Source organism: Hemibagrus wyckioides, linkage group LG09 (assembly GCF_019097595.1).
Source record: "Hemibagrus wyckioides isolate EC202008001 linkage group LG09, SWU_Hwy_1.0, whole genome shotgun sequence".
In the NCBI taxonomy this organism is placed as follows: Eukaryota; Metazoa; Chordata; class Actinopteri; order Siluriformes; family Bagridae; genus Hemibagrus; species Hemibagrus wyckioides.
In genome coordinates this window covers 5,963,342-5,983,902 of record NC_080718.1, presented here as the reverse complement: position 1 = coordinate 5,983,902, position 20,561 = coordinate 5,963,342, and the positions used below count along the sequence as shown (strand labels likewise).

Here is a 20,561-nt window from a genome sequence, read left to right as displayed (position 1 = left end):
TGTGATACACATCCTGTTCTCAGCACATATTCTTTACAGAAGAACCGTTTTAGACTACTAGTCTGAGAAAAAATATTTGTTTGCCAGAGGAAACAGGAAAGGTTAAACACCTCCAGCTGTGACTTCGAGGACTGAGAGGTAGCTGTAGGTTTAATTCAGTGATGTAATTTGTTGTAAACTGCTCGCGGCCTCCCAGAAAAATAAACTGAGTTACATAACAGCAGCTGCAGCCTCCAGTGAAGTCTGTGACCTTCTGAACTTTCCTCCAGCTCAGACTCACACAAACCCTGTGTACAGACTGTGTGCTGATTAACACACGGCGGGTTTCCACACTCAGTCTAACGTACACACACTCCACCTCACACGTGTACAGCTAAAAAGGGAGACGTTTGTGACGCTTCGTTTCTTCTGAATCTGGAACTGAATCAGTGTGAAAAATCCTCAGTAATATAATCATCTGTTTCAAGGACTACAGGAAAGCAAAAGACCTTCAGTCGTTTATCATGATAGTACAGAAACACCTTCTCTTCTTATTGTAGAAGTAGGCCACTGTGTTCTTCTGTTCATATTTTAAACCCAGAGCCGTATCTTGTCCTTGTGCAGGTGTACAGGTGTATAATAAATATAGCGTACTTCACTACTGATAGCCAATGTAGTAGTCTGTAGAACATAAAGTTTCCTGAGAACAAGGATGTTTCAGACAAATGTCCTTCATCTGCTGTTCTTCTGAGAGATGCAGGAGGTGAAACTGTGTCACAGTGGTTGTTTTTGTTGGGAGGATTTTAGTTTAGTTTAGTTCCTCTGATGTTGTAATAAATACAGACATTCTGCTTTCAGTCCAAGTGCATTTGGCCAGTCTGATGTTTGAACTGAAGTCCAGTCAGTCAGCTGGAAAGTTCCACAATTGCTGAAGCAGGAACTTTCTCAGAAACTTTGTGTTTCTCTGGAAACTTTGGAAACTGTTCCATTTTTACTACATCACCATTCCCACACAGCTGATATTCTGCACCACCTGTTTAATCGCTGACCTCTCTCACTACCTCACTGACCAAGAACCTGTCCCGAGGACCAGTAGATACTCTACAGTCTGCTCCTCCTGCCAGGCAGAACTGCACAGCCTCGTACACCTGTGATCCTGAAAGCCACATGTTGCTTCTGCCATCCTGAAGCCTAAAGGCTTCTTTTTCCACCAACCTGAGGCCAACTGTCATATTGAGTATGACCATCTCCTTCTGCCAACATTATGACCATAATCTCCTCCTTCTCAGCCGTTATAAGGACCACAAGCTTCTTTAACAGCTAGTTTGAAAACCACAAATTTCTTCTGAAGCTGTCGTTAGGTCCACAAGCTCCTTCTACATCCAATCTGAGGTCCACAAGCTCCTTCTACAACCAATCTGTGGACCACAAGCTCCTTCTACAACCAATCTGAGATCCAAAAGCTCCTTCTACAACCAATTGGAGGTCCAAAAGCTCCTTCTATAATCAATCTGACGTCCACAAGCTCCTTCTCCAACCAATCTGTGGACCACAAGCTCCTTCTACAACCAATCTGAGGTCCACAAGCTCCTTCTACGTCCAATCTGAGGTCCACAAGCTCCTTCCTCAACCAATCTGAGGTCCACAAGCTCCTTCTCCATCCAATCTGAGGTCCACAAGCTCCTTCTACGTCCAATCTGAGGTCCACAAGCTCCTTCCTCAACCAATCTGAGGTCCACAAGCTCCTTCTCCATCCAATCTGAAGTCCACAAGCTCCTTCTACAACCAATCTGAGATCCGCAAGCTCCTTCTACAACCACATGAAGGTCCACAAGCTCCTTCTACATCCAATCTGAGGTCCACAGGCTCCTTCTACATCCAATCTGAGATCTGCAAGCTCCTTCTACAACCACATGAAGGTCCACAAGCTCCTTCTACATCCAATCTGAGGTCCACAAGCTCCTTCTTCAACCAATCTGAGGTCCACAAGCTCCTTCTACAACCAATCTGAGGTCCACAAGCTCCTTCTACAACCACATGGAGGTCCACAAGCTCCTTCTACAACCAATCTGAGGACCATAAGCTCCCTCAGCAGCCAGTCTGAGGACCATATGTGCTGTTTTATTTCATAGAAAGAACAAAATTGTGAATTAAATCCTTTAACTAAACCTTATTCCCTCTGGTGTTATAAATTCGGATTATTTCTTGATTGCCATAAAAAACACATATTTTAAAAATAAATAAATCCTTTGTTTCACCGACTACCACAGCTGTAAACTCACGGGTGGGATGGTCTCTGGGGTCAAGGGTCACCTCACGGTTCATTACGATGTCAAGGTCTGAGACTTTCCACGGCCTCGCAGGCTTCCTCACTCTATCGTCGTCTGAGACGCCACACACACACACACACAAACACCGATCCACCAACAAACCCCACAGACACACACACACACACACACACACAAACACCAATCCACCAACAAACCCCACAGACACACACACACACACACAAACACCAATCCACCAACAAACCCCACAGACACACACACACACACACGTCGACGACGGACAGGGGAAACAAACAGAGGGAGTGGAGAAGGAAAGACATGACAGGATACAACAGAAAATGTGTGTTAGGCAGAAAAAAACAGGGAAAAGGGATGAATTCAAGCATGAAATCCATGTGTAAAGGTGATGGTGGAGGAGGAGAAGATGGAGAGGAATTTTCTGTCTCAACTTTCACTTAAGAGCAAGTTAAAAAGTTGAAGCGATCTCGTAGAAAAATTACACAGAATAAATGAAAGGATCCGTTGATCTGATATCATGATAAAATTCCCAGTCTGACCAGTATGTAGGTTCTGCACAAACTGTAGTAAAATAAAAGTTGTGAAAGATGTGTACGGTTCGTCGTCATGGCAACTGTCAGGATGTCAGAATCAAACCATTCAAAGAAAGAGACTCACCTGATCTGGATCGAGTGTGGCTGATTTGGGTAGGAAGTGGGTGTGGTTTAAGCGTGTCAGGGGTCAAAGGGTAGCCTCCATCCTGCCTCCCGTTCACTGTGGGAACTTGGATGTAGGGAAACACTGCAGCGACGCGGCCAGAGGTGATGGGAACAGACTGAGGGGACGAGGGAGCGCTCATCCGTCCTAACTGTGAAGGAGAGAGAGAAGGGGGGAGGGGGGGGGAGAGAGAGGGAAAGAGGGGGGAGAGAGAGGGTGGGTCAACTTATTTATTTAATTATTATGTATTAATGAATTATTATTATTATTATTATTATTATTATTATTATTATTATTATTATTATTATTATTATTATTATTATTTTTATTGCTGGTGTGTTTTTTTGAGTTTGAGAAAGTCCTCAGAAGTATATTAAAATTGTGTGTGTGTGTGTGTGAGAGAGAGAGAGAGATGCCAGAAATCCTATTTTATTTCCACACCCTAAGTAACGACACACCCTGAACATGACAGCTGCTCCTCTCCATCTGTGTGTGTGTGTTTAATAATATAACAGTGAATTTGATTTCCATTTGGATCCATAATAACTGTGTAAGCAATAAAACTGTGTGTGTGTGTGTGTGTGTGTTGTGCTGTTATAGTAAAATAATGAGTGATGTGGTGTGATGATGCAAAATTATTTTTAAAAGTTATTTTTTTATCAAAGAACTCCAATCACAAATCATTGTTTAGGATTATTGTCATGGTTGCGGTCCAGCACTGAGTCAGGGACGGTGATTTAAAAGTCAGATCAGAGCTAAAGGGCTTCCTGACAGATGAAGATGAGACAGAGTGTCTGTTAGGTTTTTACACACTGAAACACACACCTCAGCTTTCTTCCTGTGGAGGCGCTCTCTCAGCTCCTCGATGCGTCGGTCCATCATGCTCACCTCCAGGTTGCGTTTGTTCAGCATGTCTTTGTGCTGCTGGAGTTTAGTGTTCTGCTCCTGATTCAGCTTGTTCCTCATCTGAGGGGCCAAATACACACACACACACACACACACACACACACCAGTCAATGTGCTGTGGATTCAAGAGTTTAAACACACACAGTCACTGAAAACACTGTGCTTCTGTCTGACTGAAACTGGTTAATTTTGTATTTCATATTTAATAACTCGATTTTAATTCACCTTTATTTAGACGAATAAGATTATTTCATTAAAAAAAAAACTGTATTAGCTTTGCTGAAAGAGAGAGGTGTCTGACATGTACAGTGGCCACACCCACTCTACTGGGACTAGAAGACACTGAGGCCATACATCCTAAGCTAGGATTGAAAAAAAAATGAAGCCACACCCCTTTTTCTTGCTCTGACAGATGCAGAAGACATGCCTCTTCACACAACCTGACAGAGGCCACGCCTCTTCAATGTGTTTAGCAGACACAGAGGCCATGCCTCCCTCTCTGAGATGAACAATCACTTAGGCCACGCCTCCTTTTCTGAGATTAACCAAAATTGAGGCCATGCCTCCTTCAATGAGATGGACAGACACTGAGGCCACGCCTCCTTCTCTGAGATAAACAATCAGTGAGGCCATGGCTCCTTTTCTGGGATGAACAATCACTGAGGCCACACCTTCTTTTCTGAGATGAACAAACACTGAGGCCACGCCTTCTTCAATGAGATGGACAGACACAGAGGATACGTCTCCTTACTTAGTAATAAAAGATCGAATACAGAGGCCACACCTCCTTCACTGGATCTGACAGATACTGAAGCCACACCCCTGTGTGTGTGTGTGCGCGTGTGTACCTGCAGCTCCTGGTAGAGTTTGTGGAGCTCCAGGGCGCTGCCCCCTACAGGCTGTGACTCTGTAATGCGTTTGTTTCTCAGTTCCTCCAGCTGCTGTGTGAGCTGCTCCACCTTCATCACAGCCTGCTGCAGCTCCACCTGTTTCTCCTGAAACAAACTGCTTACATGCTCGATCTCTGCCGCTACACACACACACACGAACACACACACACACACATCAGAAAGTTTTACACCTAAATGTAATCAATCAGCAGGACATGTTTGTTGTGTAAAGTGTTTGCTTTTGTACAAAGCTAATTAAGCTAGCGAGTATGGCTACCAATTTACCATTGTGCACTAAATGTGCAAGTGCATAATTTGTTCAGAATGTCAAACAGCCTTGCTAAGAAGGTTTCTCACAACAATCAGTCACAACTACATCACTTCTCTTTCTCAGCACTTAGTCTAGACCCAGGAAGGGGGCGTGGCTTAAAGCTTGATATGAGAAGTGATTCTGATGATTGACAAATTATTATCATCAGCATCACTTCCTGGTTTTTCCTACAGCTTTATCCCCTAACTTCAGGAAGCGTGGTCTGAGGGGGCGGAGTGATACCAAACTGCACTGTGGAAAAAAAGCGATTCCAAGATTGCGGCTCCCAGAGAGTGGGAGGTTTTTATTTGTGTAGAATGACGTGTCGTGATCATACACAGGTTTCCGTTGATCAGTTTGCTGTAGTCCACCTGCCCCCTCATGGCACGGATTTTCTTCAGCTTGGCCTCCTGACTCTCCACTCTCTCCCTCAACCTCTGTAGTTTCTCTGATTCGGGCGTAGCCGGGCCCTGATGATGATCCTGCTGCTTCAAATAGCGCAAACGCTGCTCCTGTACACACACACACACACACACAAAGCCTAGAACCTTCCATCAAAACAATACAACAGTTATATAACAGTTGATTAAAAGAGGCATGGCCTTTATGTATGATCAAACCAGTGAAGGGGGTGTGGCCTACTTGTCTGTCAATCTCAATGAAAAATACACATAATGAAAAAAGATAAAAACAGGCACTGTGTGTGGTGTGTGTGTGTGTGTGTGTGTGTGTGAGAGAGAGAAAGAGAATAAAGCCGAGAGAATGTTTTTGCTGACTCAGCCTACAAACTAGCCTTCTCTAGAATAAACTGACACAATGCAATGACACACACACACACACACACACACACACACACACATACACACAAGCATTAGAAAATGAACAAAGCCATTTATATTACCACGGGGTTGCTACTGCGGCTTGCAACTTAAACATGCACACTAATGCAGCGATACGGATTCGTAATGAGCACACACACACACACACACACACACACACAGTCATTAATACCAGATATCTCTCGCTGTCAGCTCCACAACCAAGGCATTTTTCTCCGTAGGTATTAAAAAACTAATAGAATTTTGAATAAATACGTTTCACAAACAAGACTCCATCATCCTTCAGTGAAAGGATCATTGTGAAGCTTTGTGTTCTGCAGAATTCCAAAAGTATTGGCACCTTTCACCATAAACAAATAACTACGGTGTCCTCTGAAAGTATTGGAACAGCAAGGCCAGGTTTTTTTGTTATAAACTGAAGACATTTGGGTTTGAGATCAAAACCTGAACACGAGACGATGGATCAGACATTTCAGCTTTTTAGTTCCTGAGATTTGCAGCTAGCTGAAGTGAAAAACCTCAAACATGGCAGCTGGAGATCTGTTTTTTCAGGTAAATATCAGTTACTATGTTCATCATGTCTCATTAATAATTGTAAAATATTTGTAAGGTGTTAAGCGTTATGAGATTACTCCATTAACAGTTTTACACATAAAAAGTTACACAATATAAATTTATAAAAACTCATCATGTAGGCTAATATAGATCTATATAATGTCAAATAATCGTGTTTGTTTACCTGGTGATCGATAAATTCTTTAAAGCGTAAACAAATGGTGTCCATGAACGTTCTGGAGACTGACTGCTGGAGTTCTGCGATGAATCTAAGCTCATATGATCTCCTCCTCTCCCTCTTCCTCCTCCTCCTCCTACTTTCCTCAAACTTCAGGACATTTCATTCACACACTTTTCATTCTGCTATTTCCTGGCAGCTGCAGCTTTGTGCTGATGTCATTTCCTGTGGCCATGGAGCAAGTCCCCTTCCTGCTGTTGTTTGAGACTCAGAGCTCAAAACACACACACACACTGACCTAAACCCTGCATGACACACACACACACACTGACCTAAACCCTGCATGACACACACACACACACACACAGTGACCTAAACCCTGCATGACACACACACACACTGACCTAAACCCTGCATGACACACACACACACACAGTGACCTAAACCCTGCATGACACACACAAACACACACACACACTGACCTCAACCCTGTGTGTACACTTACACACACACTAACGTCAGTCTTGACTCATGACACAGTGTCAGAGTGACGTTCAGGAGAAAAGAAAAACTCTCAGATTTCTAAAACACTCTCTGTTTACAAACAGAACCGCTTCTCTTAGATTCCCATCTGCAGACCCGCACCAGAGAATTCCTCAGGACATCATGACTGAATGGCTCACAGCAAAGAATCATCTTAGAACACAACATGCTGGGGCTACAAGCTCAGAAATCCACATCAGGTTCCTCTCATGTCAGTGAGGAACTGGGACCAGACACTACACTGGGAAGAGACACTGGGAAACTGGACAGCTAAAGACCAGCGAAACATCTCTTGCTCTGAATATCAACAGCATGAACCTGTGGCTCTGACTTGTGCAGTGTTGGGGCTGGTGAGGATGGTGTAATGGCGTGAGGAAGACCTACAGAATGTCTTCAAACATCCCTTACAGCACGACTGGGATGTGTTACAGTGAGAGATTTGCAGCATGCATACAGCTGACCGATCTTCAGTAAATATCTCAGCGTTGGTCAGGATTTCAAAGGAACGTTTCCAAAAACCTTGTGGAATTCTCCACTCTCTTAGAAAAACATTTTGCCCACAAAGCTGACTGGACGAATCCTGATCTGAAGACAGCTGAGACAGCGTCCTCGTATCACATGTCCGGGTGTGTGCGTATCCGAATTCCCACATGTGCATGTCTGTCTGAGTTAAACACGGCTTCTTACAACACACACACACACACACACACACACACACCACCAAGCACTTCAATTTCTGACATGTTCTCATCTTATTCATGCAGCTTTATTCAATAATTACATTAACAGTGTGTAAGTGAGGAAGTGTGGACTCACCACCGTCTCGGACACACACAAACACACACACGCACACAGCAGAATGATGTTCAGACGTGTGTGTGTGTCAGATGAGACAGAAGCAGCAGTGAGGAGTGTAAAGGTGCATACCTTTTCCATGAGCATCTGTTGCTGAGCTTCGATCTGCTGCTGCTGACGTACAGCCATCTCCTGAAGCTCAGACAGGGTCAGCTCCACATGTGGCGTCCCCATCTGCCCACACACACACACACACACACATTTCAGTTGCAAAATATACACATCATTCAAAAGCAGGTTTGTATTCGGACATAAAACAAAATTACTCTTAATTTTTTTTTTAATCAGTAATGTTTAATGACCTCTACATGACGTTCCCTACACTAGAGGCTACTTACTAAGTGCCCTAAAAATAAAGTCAGTACAATATTCATTGCATCTGTCACGTTAGTCTCTGCTGCTGCTGTGCTGCAGTGCAGATGTGAGTGTGAAACATCGAGAGTCTGCAGAGTCACAAGGAAAAGCCTGGAGAGAGGGAAAAGGAAGTCCTGCTTGTGTACATGTTCTCTTACACACACACACACACACCTTTCATCATAATCAGAAGTGAAATTGCGGTCCTGCACATCCGCAGTATGGGTCACTCTGGCGCATTTAACACTCACTGGCTCCGTCCCAATTCTCCGAAACGCCTCACTGAACACTCGTTTACTAAATGATGAATCGGAATGGCGTGCAGCGGATCTGAGTCAGGGCTTTAGAAAAGGAACTGCATTAACCGTGTCTCAGAGTGAACGTGGAAATCATTAAGGAGTCGTTTAAACAGATGCTAGTGACTAATTTATATTTATTTATAATATATTAATTAAAAAAAGCTTTTTATTCAACACTACACACTGGCCAAATGTACATAATAATAATAATAATTATTATTATTATTATTATTATTATTATTATTTTATTTATTTATTTATTTTTATAATATTTTTAATTTATTATTATTATTATTTTTATATTATATAAGTGGGCGGGGCTAATCTCAGGTAGGTAAAATCTGCACCCTCCCCAATCACACAGTAACTAACACAGAGTAAGATTAAAAGAAAGTGAACGCTAACCTGGTAGCTGAAAGCTAAATCAGTGAATAAAGTCTAAACAACTATGGAGTGCTAACTAGCAAAACAAAAACTTTTCATCCAAATTCAAGCTAATCTAGAGAGTAAAGTCTAACCTAGCAGGTGAAAGACGACAAGAAAACAAAACATTTCCTAGCTAGTGGAAGCTAACCTATTGAATCAATGCTAACTAACCTGCTGTAGATAGTAGAAGGTGCAGTAACATGTAAAAGTTAACCATGTGCCTGAAAGCTTAGCAAGTGCAAACCAACATAGAGAGAAAAATCTAACTTTGCCAGTGAAAGCTAACTTAGTGAGTGAACGTTAACTAGTAAGTAAAACTTTTTCTAACTACTAAGCTAAAGATAACCAAGAGACTGAAAGCTACATTGGATATTTGTCCTCCATCCATAATCTATACATCCATACACTCTTTCATACATCTGCTATCCACTCATCTGTCCATCCATTCATCCATCTAGCAATTTCCATGCATCCATTCATGCACCCACCTTCTATTACCAATCCATCCATCTATCAATCCACCCACACTTCATCCATCCATCCATCCATCTATCTATCAATCCATCAATCTCTCAATTCATCCAGTTCATGCATCCATCCATCTATCCATCCATCCATCTATTCATTTATCCACACTTTCATTTATCCATCCACACACTCCTCTCCCCCTCCATTTATTCCATCCATCGCACCATTCATCTACCCAAACCCCTCCATCCATATACCATTCATCCACCCCTCCACCCCATCTCGGCACCATCCATCCATCTCTCTGTCTGCCCACATATCCATCCACATAGCATTCTGTCCATCTAACATCCATCCATTCGGCCACCTGCCCATCCATCCTCCCACCTAAACAACTAGTTATCATCTTTTCCCTTATCCATCTGTTTACCCACCTCCATCCATCAATCCATCCATTCATCATCCCTCAGAGTAGATCTGAATTCAGAATAACAGGATTCTATCTATCTATCTATCTATCTATCTATCTATCTATCTATCTATCTATCTATCTATCTATCTATCTATCTATCTATCTATCCAGACATCCATCCAGGGAAGAAGTGATTCATAAGTAAATCATTCATCACTCCATCACCAAATTTATCTGATGCCACGTCCCGAACTCTGAAACACTCTGAATTTAAAACTGTCTTTCAGATCAACATCCCCGAGGAAGTCCCAGTCTACTGATGCAGATGTAACAGTGGTTAGTGCCTGACCCTCTCTCTCTCTCTCTCTCTCTCTCTCTCTCACACACACACACACACACAGCGAGCAGTGAGGAGCCCTGCAGGGTTTTTACCTGGGCAGCGTCCCAGCTTATCAGACACGATCGCACCTCGATTTTACTGCATTGTCCTTCAGCTGTGAATTCCTGCACGGCTTCGATGTGCTTCCACTCCATCCTGACTGCCTCACAGGTGAGTCTTATCCCGCTTGAGACGTGTGTGTGTGTGTGTGTGCGTGTGTGAGAGAGAGAGAGAGCGCAGGTCCTGCAGTACAGTGTAGAATCTCTGTGAGTTGAAGTAACACTTTAACGCTGTCACGTCACGGCCTGTTGTTTATGATGAGGAGTGAAAATATGGCTCCTTTATCAGATCAGCACTTCCACTGCGCAAGTTTTTTCCTTCTCAGAGCACATCTGACCCGCAAGCACTTCTCCCTCTCTCTCTCTCTCTCTCTCACACACAAACACTCTCCTACTCTCTCTCTCACACACACACGCTCTGTTCTCTGCAGCACCCCCCTCACGCTGCACCACAGCGCCACAGCTGTCTCGCACTTAAAGGCAAAGCTTTATCGAGTCACATGCGTAAGAGTCTCCACATAGCGCAGGATTTTATTACGCCACCTCTTATCGACAAGGAAACGGGTCATAACATCCCTCGACATCTGGGACACGGAAAACAGCACGTGTGAGATCTGTTTCCTGATCGAATATGGAAACTCCTTCAAATCCACAGCTCATCACTTTAATTGGAATTTCATTGTCTAATCATTTCTAATCAGAAAGTAATTAAGGCTCAGTTTCTGAAGCTATCCAAAAACTTTCTCTTAGTGACCTTCAGAAGTCATTAACACACAACCTCACAGATAATGCAACTCATTTTTTTTAGCCTAGCGACTGATTCTACTTCACTATTTAATTTAAGAAATGTTGCTAAAATAATAAGTTTTTACACAGAATTTTGTGACTACTACAATTATTAATCTATTTTACTTTATAGTTCAAAGGAAGAAGTTAGTTCCTGTTGTGGCTTACGTTATATCAGCTATAAACGGTCACCAGTCTCTCTTCATTCTCTTTCTCGCACAGTTTATTAGACAAAAAGCAGCTTACAGAGTAAACTCCTCTGTCCTGAATATTTCATAATACTTACTGATACTTGCAAAGATCTGACACTGGAGACTCGTCATATCACCATGTGATAAATCCACGTAATTAAGTCCCTGTGTGTGAGCTGTTTCTATAGAAACAACTTCAGGGGGGCAGTGGTAACTCAAGTGGTTAAGGCTCTGGATCATTGACCGGAAGCCATTATTGGGCCCTTGAGCAAGGGCCCCAACCCACCCTGCTCCAGGAGCGCTGCATCATGGCTGACCCCGCGCTCTGATCCTAACCCCCAAGGATGAGATATGTGAAGAAAGAATTTCAATGAGCAGTAACATTTATGTGAAAAATTAAGACAACTTAACATATTAAAATGACTCCCATCTTGTGCTAGTATTTAGGAAGCACTCCTTCAGTGGCGGGGCTTTGGATAACACTAAAGAGAGAGGCTGTGTTTAAATCTTTTACCAAAATCAGCATTATCCTAAACATTAATTCATTAATAAGACAAACACATCATATGGAACTGTTCTTCAGAGGTTCAGTTTACTAGCTTATTAAACACACTTCCTGTAGCTAGTTTATGCTTTACTAATCAGTACAGATAATTACCTTTAGCTAGTTATTTGGTTAAGATGCCGACTAATGAGTCATGTACCTTCAAAGCATGATACAGCATACAACAGATATCCAATACTGAACCAAACAGCAGCTGTATTTTCTCCTCATGAACACAAACAAAATACAGTGCCCTGTATGTAAACGTTGCAGGCCCACAGGACGTGATTTATGATCCGATCGGGGCGGTTTATGTCCTGGAGAGAAAATAAAGACAGATCTATAAGAGAGCTGTACAGCGTGTGGAGGCGACGGTGGGAGGAAGCCGTTTACCATCCTGCCGAGTCAATCAAAGCCGTAATCATGCTGAGGTGGTTTTTTATTCTCAGCGTGTTTATGGCTTCCATCGCTGACGTTTTCTCCCTGCAGCTCCTCTATCATAACTCATACGTGTCCAAACACCACACTCACACTCTGAACATTAACATATATATATATATATATATATATAGGCTACTTTCCAAATAGCTTCATATTCCCTGTTTACACTCACTACAACAGAACATGAAGCAGTAACTCTGCACCAAATAAACTTTAAGACTTCACTTCATGTCCTGCAGCTGTCTCGAAAAAACACACGAGGCACCTCTCATGGATTCTGGAGAGCTCTGGGTGGAGAAGTTTATGTCTAGACAATACTAGAGCAGAAATGCGGGGTTTAAACAGAGGAACCCAAACCCAAAGGAAACTCAGTGAAGAAAGCAAGAGAATTGTGACTAGTCGTCTGGAGTGTCAGTCAAACTGCCAGTTTAGTTAAAGATCTCACCGGTGAGATGAACAGATGATATAGAGCACAGACTTTACGGTCATTTGCATTAAAACATAAACAGAAGGTCCGAATCAACAGGAAGCTGCAGCGTGTATGTACGTACCCTGTTCATACCGAATCTGTCCATCCTCCCCTTCATCCTTCTGCTCAGCTGCTCTGATGTCCGTCTTCCTAAAGGACACAAGATAAAATTATTCTCGTCTTTAAGTTCACTCTGAAGTGAGCAGGAGATCATCTGAATTAAAATGAATTATGAGAGAGAATTAGATCAAAAATCAAACACATAAAAATAAAAACAATGTGTGGAAAATGTACACCTCACAATAATACAGTCCAAACCTCCAGGAAACTGAGAGCAGTCTTCATTCTCCTACAAGACCTGGTGATTTGGCTAGGCAGCTAGTTTTAATCAGCTAGTATTAATCAGCTCGTTTTAGTCAGCTAGTTTTTATCAGCTAGTTTTAGTCAGTTAGTTTAATCATCTAGTTTTAGTTAACTAGTTTTAGTTAGCTAGTTTTAATCAGTTAGTTTTAGTTAGCTAGATTTAGTCAGTTAGTTTAATCATCTAGTTTTAGTTAGCTAGTTTTAATCAGTTAGTTTTAGTTAGCTAGGTTTAGTCAGTTAGTTTAATCACCTAGTTTTAGTTAGCTAGGTTTAGTCAGTCATAGTCAGAGAGTTTTAGTTAGCTAGTTTTAATCAGTTAGTTTTAGTTAGCTAGTTATAATCAGCTAGGTTTAGTCAGCTGGTTTTAGTTAGCTAGTTTTCATCAGCAAGTTTTAGTTAGCTAGTTTTAGTCAGCTAGCTTTAGTGACAGTAATACAGCACGTGTACAGTAATGATATGATAAGTTACCTGCATCATTTCTACCAGAGAAGGCGAGATTCCCAATTCTTACCCAAAGTAGCTTTAAATAATCTTTCATCTTTAATAAGAAATAAACACACTGAGCGTATGATCTGAAATCATTTCTGTAGTTTTTTATTGTCATTAATCTTTTATGTCATTTTATCATTTGGACATTTGACTGAGATGAAAACACACACACACACATACACACACACACACACACAGTACACATTATGCATCATAAAATGCATGTTTGTTGAGTAACAGTGTGTATTAAGACTCATTTATCACAATATCAATATCATATCACATGACTCAGCCTGAGTACAGAGTCTCAGTCTCAGTCTCAGTCTCTCTCTCTCTCTCTCTCTCTCACTCACTTATCGTTCCATCTCTCTCAATGAGCTTCCATGTGAGATGAGGGGAAGTGACGAGCGCGTGCTTCGAACATCCACCTCGAGTGGAAAGGGATGGGTCAGGCCAGCGGTGACAAGACAAATCACACACACACACACACAAATGTGATTAGTTATGCAACTTCAAGAGCCACACACATGTGTGATGGAAAATAGGCTCCTCTCCAAATAGGACAGAGTCGCAGTCTAAACACTGAACTCAGACAAGAATCCAGCAAATGTCAAAGCCAAGAAATGTCTATTATTACATCCTCATGAGATTACTCCTACACAGGGTGTGACGTAGATAGATAGATAGATAGATAGATAGATAGATAGATAGATAGATAGATAGATAGATAGATAGATAGATAGATAGATAGATAGATAGATAACTTTATTGATCCTATGAGGGAAATAGCAGCTTAGGCAGTTACAAGATATAACACACACACATAAAAATATAAAATTGAAAATGTATACATATGTACACTGATCAGGCATAACATTATGACCACCTGTCTAATATTGTGTTGGTCCCCCTTTTGCTGCCATGACCCTGTCTCTGGTTCACCACTGTTCCTTCCTTGGACCACTTTTGATAGACACTGACCACTGCAGATCGGGAACATCCCACAAGAGCTGCAGTTTTGGAGATGCTCTGATCCAGTGGTCTAGACATCACAATTTGGCCCTTCATCAAACTCGCTCAAATCCTTACGCTTGTCCATTTTTCCTGCTTCTAACATCAACTTTGAGGACAAAATGTTCACTTGCTGCCTAATATATCCCACCCACTAACAGGTGCCATGATTGATGAGGAGATCACTGCTCACAGTGTTATGGCTGGTCGGTGTATTTATATATATATATATATATATATATATATATATATATACACACACATCTACATTTACTAATATACTAATATAAATACTCTACCTGTAGTGTGTTTCTCCTGAGCCTGAAATACACTTACGAAACAGAGACTGTGGAACTTACTACGACTGAAGAGCAGCTATTGAATTCGACAAGCAGGTTTGTGCTATTTGACGACAAAAAATATCGATGATGACTGCAATAATCTTAAAAAATAGTGTTTCGATGAGATATTTACAGCACAGTATTTAATTACAAACTGTACTTTATTTTTCACATATGCTTCATAATATGATTCTGGTTAAACGTCTTTTTGGATTTTAAACATTTCTAAGCATCTCACCACCTTCACATTTCAGTTTCAGTTTTTTACTTGTCCTGATATCTGTTAGAGAATCGGAATAATCGGCATTATTATGAACGACGAGCTCTGAGCACAGAAACCTCGTGTGAATGTCGCCTTCCCTTCCCAGAGTTATTCTCTATAAATCTCTCAGAATACAAACACTTAGTGCACACACTATTTATCATCCTGCACACACCAATCTGTTTCTTTACTTAGGATCTTATTAAATCAGGGAATCTGTGGTAAGAGCACAAAAGTGTAACACACACACACACAGACAGATTGTGCAAAGCCAAGCAGATTGAATTTTCCCACATGGGGTGTAATGTTTATCTAGAGCAGGTGTGTGTGTGTGTGTGTGTCTGTTACTCACCCTTGCTGCTGCGCTCGTTCTCGTGTCGCAGGTAAAACTTCACCTCCTGCCTCCTCTGACCCCATTTCTGTAGGTAGTCCACCATCAGGTGATCTGAGGGTATCAGTTTCTCTGCAGCCACAAACATCAGACACCTTCACCTTTCATAATCTAATCAGTATCAGTCTAATCTGCTACAATATTGTCTATACAATATGTCTTAATTGTTGAAAAAGTGTGAGTACGAACCTTTTCCTCTGCAGACCTGTACGAGACGGCAGCCGCTCTCTCCGGCCTCCCTGCAGAACTCCACCACATCTTTACACTGTGTCTCAGCACTGATGGGAACCTTAGTGAGAACCTGCTTGCTGGAGCTCAGAAACACGGGGATGAAGATCTGAGGGAGAAAAGACAGGACTGAGAATTAGAACACAATCCCTGATAATATGATAATATTCTGCTGATTATAATTTTCAGTTTCTGTCATTGGTTTTGTATCCAAACCTGCTTGCTATCAACACAGAAACCCAGAGTTCGTTTGTACCAGAAGAATCAGATCAGATGAAATATACACCAATCAGGCATAACATTATGACCACCTGCCAATATTGTCTTGGTCCCCCTTTTGCTGCCAAAACAGCCCTGACCCGTCCTGCACTGTGTATTCTGACCCCTTTCTATCAGAACTAGCATTAACTTCTTCAGCAGTTTGAGCAACAGTAGCTCGTCTGTTGGATCGGATCACACGGGCCAGCCTTCTCTCCCCACGTGCATCAATGAGCTTTAACTGCCCATGACCCTGTCTCCGGTTCACCACTGTTCCTTCCTTGGACCACTTTTGATGCATACTGACCATTGCAGACCGGGAACACCCCACAAGAGCTGCAGTTTTGGAGATGCTCTGATCCAGTGATCTAGACATCACAATTTGGCCCTTCATCAAACTCACTCAAATCCTCACACTTGTCCATTTTTCCTGCTTCTAACATCAACTTTGAGGACAAAATGTTGACTTACTGCCTAATATATCCCACCCACTAACAGGGGCCATGATGAGGAGATACTCAGTCTTATTGTCTTCACCCGTCACCGCTCAGAGTGTTGTACCTGATCAGTGTACTTCGATTTTACTTATGTATAATGATTTAAAATCAGTAAAAGAAAAATGAAGTCAAGAGATTGTCTGGCACTTTGTAATGAACCCTTGTTGACAAATCCAGCTGTCTCAATCATCCTCGACTTCCCAGCATCTGATCTCAATAATGCTCTGGTTGCTGAATGAACACAGCCACAATCCAACATCAGCTGATTATAAGAGTTTTCTACATACAGGGGTGCACATATTTTTGCTCTTATAGTGTATACAGCTATATGTCCATCTTGTCCGATGTTGACATTCTTTTACAATAAGAGTGTCAAAGCTCTAGGAAAGTGATTAGATGAGAAAGTGAGTTGAGTAGTGAGGCTGGAGATTTGTTAAACACGTCATGTGACTTCCTGTTTCACCGATTCTCACAAGCAGAGAAAAGCATGTGATGGTTTGAACAAGAAGCAGGTTGATAGATATGGAGAGGAAACTGATGCATCTATTGTCTCCCATTTATCACAAATTGTATTTGCGCTATTATTTGGTGTGAAAACCTCCTTCCTGAAAAATCACTAACTGTTCAGGCCAAGTGTGAAAATCCATCTCACACACATTCTGCTGCTGCTGCCTACACAACACTGTTCAACATGCACTTTGTATACAAAAGATAATAAACCACACTACAGTAATGTGGTTCAGATTCAGTGAGGGATCTTTAACTTCACTGAAATATCATCATGCCTCTTCCTTTCCCACTGCGAGTGGAAGAGGAACGCACGATGAAGCACAAGCTGATGAATTAAACCAGCTCCACTCCCAGAGCTGATTCAGGGCACTGTGAAGAACCACTATCTTACATTTACACACAGTTACATAACAACCCCCAACTCAGGCCCTTTTTAAGATCTCTGCTGGGGTCCTGCACAAAAAGGCTTCACACACACACACACACACACACATACACACACACACACACACACACACACACACACACACACAGAGGGTGCAGCTTGCGGGATAAAGCCAGAGTCCCGGAGAGGCTTTGGAATAAATCTCACAGCCATTTTCAAACTTTTGTCCTTAAACACATTCAGTCCCCCAAACATAAACACATCAATCCAGCATACATCAGTTACATCTACACAACTGCACATCTACACAACTACACATCTACACAACTACACATCTACACATATACACATCTACACAACTACACATCTACACAACTGCACATCTACACATATACACATCTACACATCTACACAACTACACAACTGCACATCTACACAACTACACAACTGCACATCTACACAACTACACATCTACACATATACACATCTACACATATACACATCTACACAACTACACATCTACACATCTACACAACTACACATCTACACAACTGCACATCTACACATATACACATCTACACAACTACACATCTACACAACTGCACATCTACACATATACACATCTACACATCTACACAACTACACAACTGCACATCTACACAACTACACATCTACACATATACACATCTACACAACTACACATCTACACAACTGCACATCTACACATATACACATCTACACAACTACACATCTACACAACTGCACATCTACACATATACACATCTACACATCTACACAACTACACATCTACACATCTACACATCTACACATATACACATCTACACAACTACACATCTACACATATACACATCTACACATATACACATCTACACATCTACACAACTACACAACTGCACATCTACACAACTACACATCTACACATATACACATCTACACATATACACATCTACACAACTACACATCTACACAACTGCACATCTACACATATACACATCTACACAACTACACATCTACACAACTACACATCTACACAACTGCACATCTACACATATACACATCTACACAACTACACAACTGCACATCTACACAATTACACATCTACACATATACACATCTACACAACTACACATCTACACAACACATCTACACAACTACACATACACATCTACACAACTACACATCTACACAACTACACATATACACATCTACACAACTACACATCTACACAACACATCTACACAACTACACATACACATCTACACAACTACACATCTACACAACTACACATCTACACATCTACACAACTGCACATCTACACATATACACATCTACACAACTACACATATACACAACTACACATCTACACATATACACATCTACACAACTACACATCTACACATATACACATCTACACATATACACATCTACACAACACAACTACACATCTACACATATACACATCTACACATATACACATCTACACAACACAACTACACATCTACACATATACACATCTACACAACTACACATCTACACATCTACACAACTACACATATACACATCTACACATATACACATCTACACAACTACACATATACACATCTACACAACTACACATCTACACATCTACACATCTACACAACTACACATCTACACATCTACACATCTACACATATACACATCTACACATATACACATCTACACAACTGCACATCTACATATATACACATCTACACAACTGCACAACTACACATCTACACAACTACACATCTACACATATACACAACTACACTTCTTCACGTCTACACAACTACATATCTACACAACTACACATATACACATATACACAACTACACATATCTACACAACTACACATATACACAACTACACATCTACACATCTACACAACTACACATCTACACAACTACACTTCTTCACATCTACACAACTGCACATCTACACAACTACACATATACACGTCTACACATATACACAATCTTCACACATCTACACAACTACACATATACACAACTACACATCTACACAACTACACATCTACACAACTACACATATACACAACTACACATCTACACAACTACACATCTACACAACTGCACAAATACACAACTACACATCTACACAACCGCACATATACACATTTACATATCCACACATCTACACAACTACACATCTACACAACTACACATCTACACATATACACAACTGCACATATACACATATACACAACTGCACATATACACATCTACACAACTGCACATATACACAACTACACATCTACACAACTGCACATATACACAACTACACATCTACACAACTGCACATATACACATTTACATATCCACACATCTACACAACTACACATATACACATCTACACATATACACAATCTTCACACATCTACACAACTACACTTCACATCTACACAACTACACATCTACACAACTACACATATACACGTCTACACATATACACAATCTTCACACATCTACACATATACACAATCTTCACACATCTACACAACTACACATCTACACAACTACACATCTACCCAACTACACATCTACACATATACACAATCTTCACACAACTACACATCTACACATATACACATCTACACAACTACACATCTACACAACTACACATCTACACAACTACACATATACACAACTACACATATACACATCTACACAACTACACATACACAACTACACATATACACATCTACACAACTGCACATATACACATTTACATATCCACACATCTACACAACTACACAACTACACATCTACACAACTACACATCTACACATCTACACAACTGCACATATACACATCTACACAACTACACATACACAACTACACATATACACATCTACACATATACACATCTACACATCTAC

The 20,561-nt window shown here is 41.2% G+C and overlaps 1 protein-coding gene across 6 annotated transcripts in view; it reads right to left on the bottom strand.

The window, feature by feature from the left end:
* ppp1r13ba (protein phosphatase 1, regulatory subunit 13Ba) overlaps positions 1–20,561 on the bottom strand; it is a 42,827-nt gene that overhangs the window by 6,625 nt on the left and 15,641 nt on the right. For 2 of the 6 annotated variants that reach the window (XM_058398194.1, XM_058398190.1), the window contains exons 2-11: positions 15,932–16,079; positions 15,704–15,814; positions 14,091–14,165; positions 12,968–13,035; positions 8,130–8,231; positions 5,425–5,599; positions 4,736–4,917; positions 3,807–3,947; positions 2,943–3,132; positions 2,262–2,363 (exon numbers count right to left, since the gene is read on the bottom strand). In XM_058398194.1, coding sequence (XP_058254177.1) covers positions 2,262–2,363; positions 2,943–3,132; positions 3,807–3,947; positions 4,736–4,917; positions 5,425–5,599; positions 8,130–8,231; positions 12,968–13,035; positions 14,091–14,165; positions 15,704–15,814; positions 15,932–16,079 — 1,294 coding nt within the window. Of the gene's footprint in view, positions 1–2,261; positions 2,364–2,942; positions 3,133–3,806; positions 3,948–4,735; positions 4,918–5,424; positions 5,600–8,129; positions 8,232–10,448; positions 10,818–12,967; positions 13,036–14,090; positions 14,166–15,703; positions 15,815–15,931; positions 16,080–20,561 lie in introns of those variants that run through there. The other 4 variants (XM_058398193.1, XM_058398191.1, XM_058398195.1 and 1 more) reach the window with 4 other exon arrangements.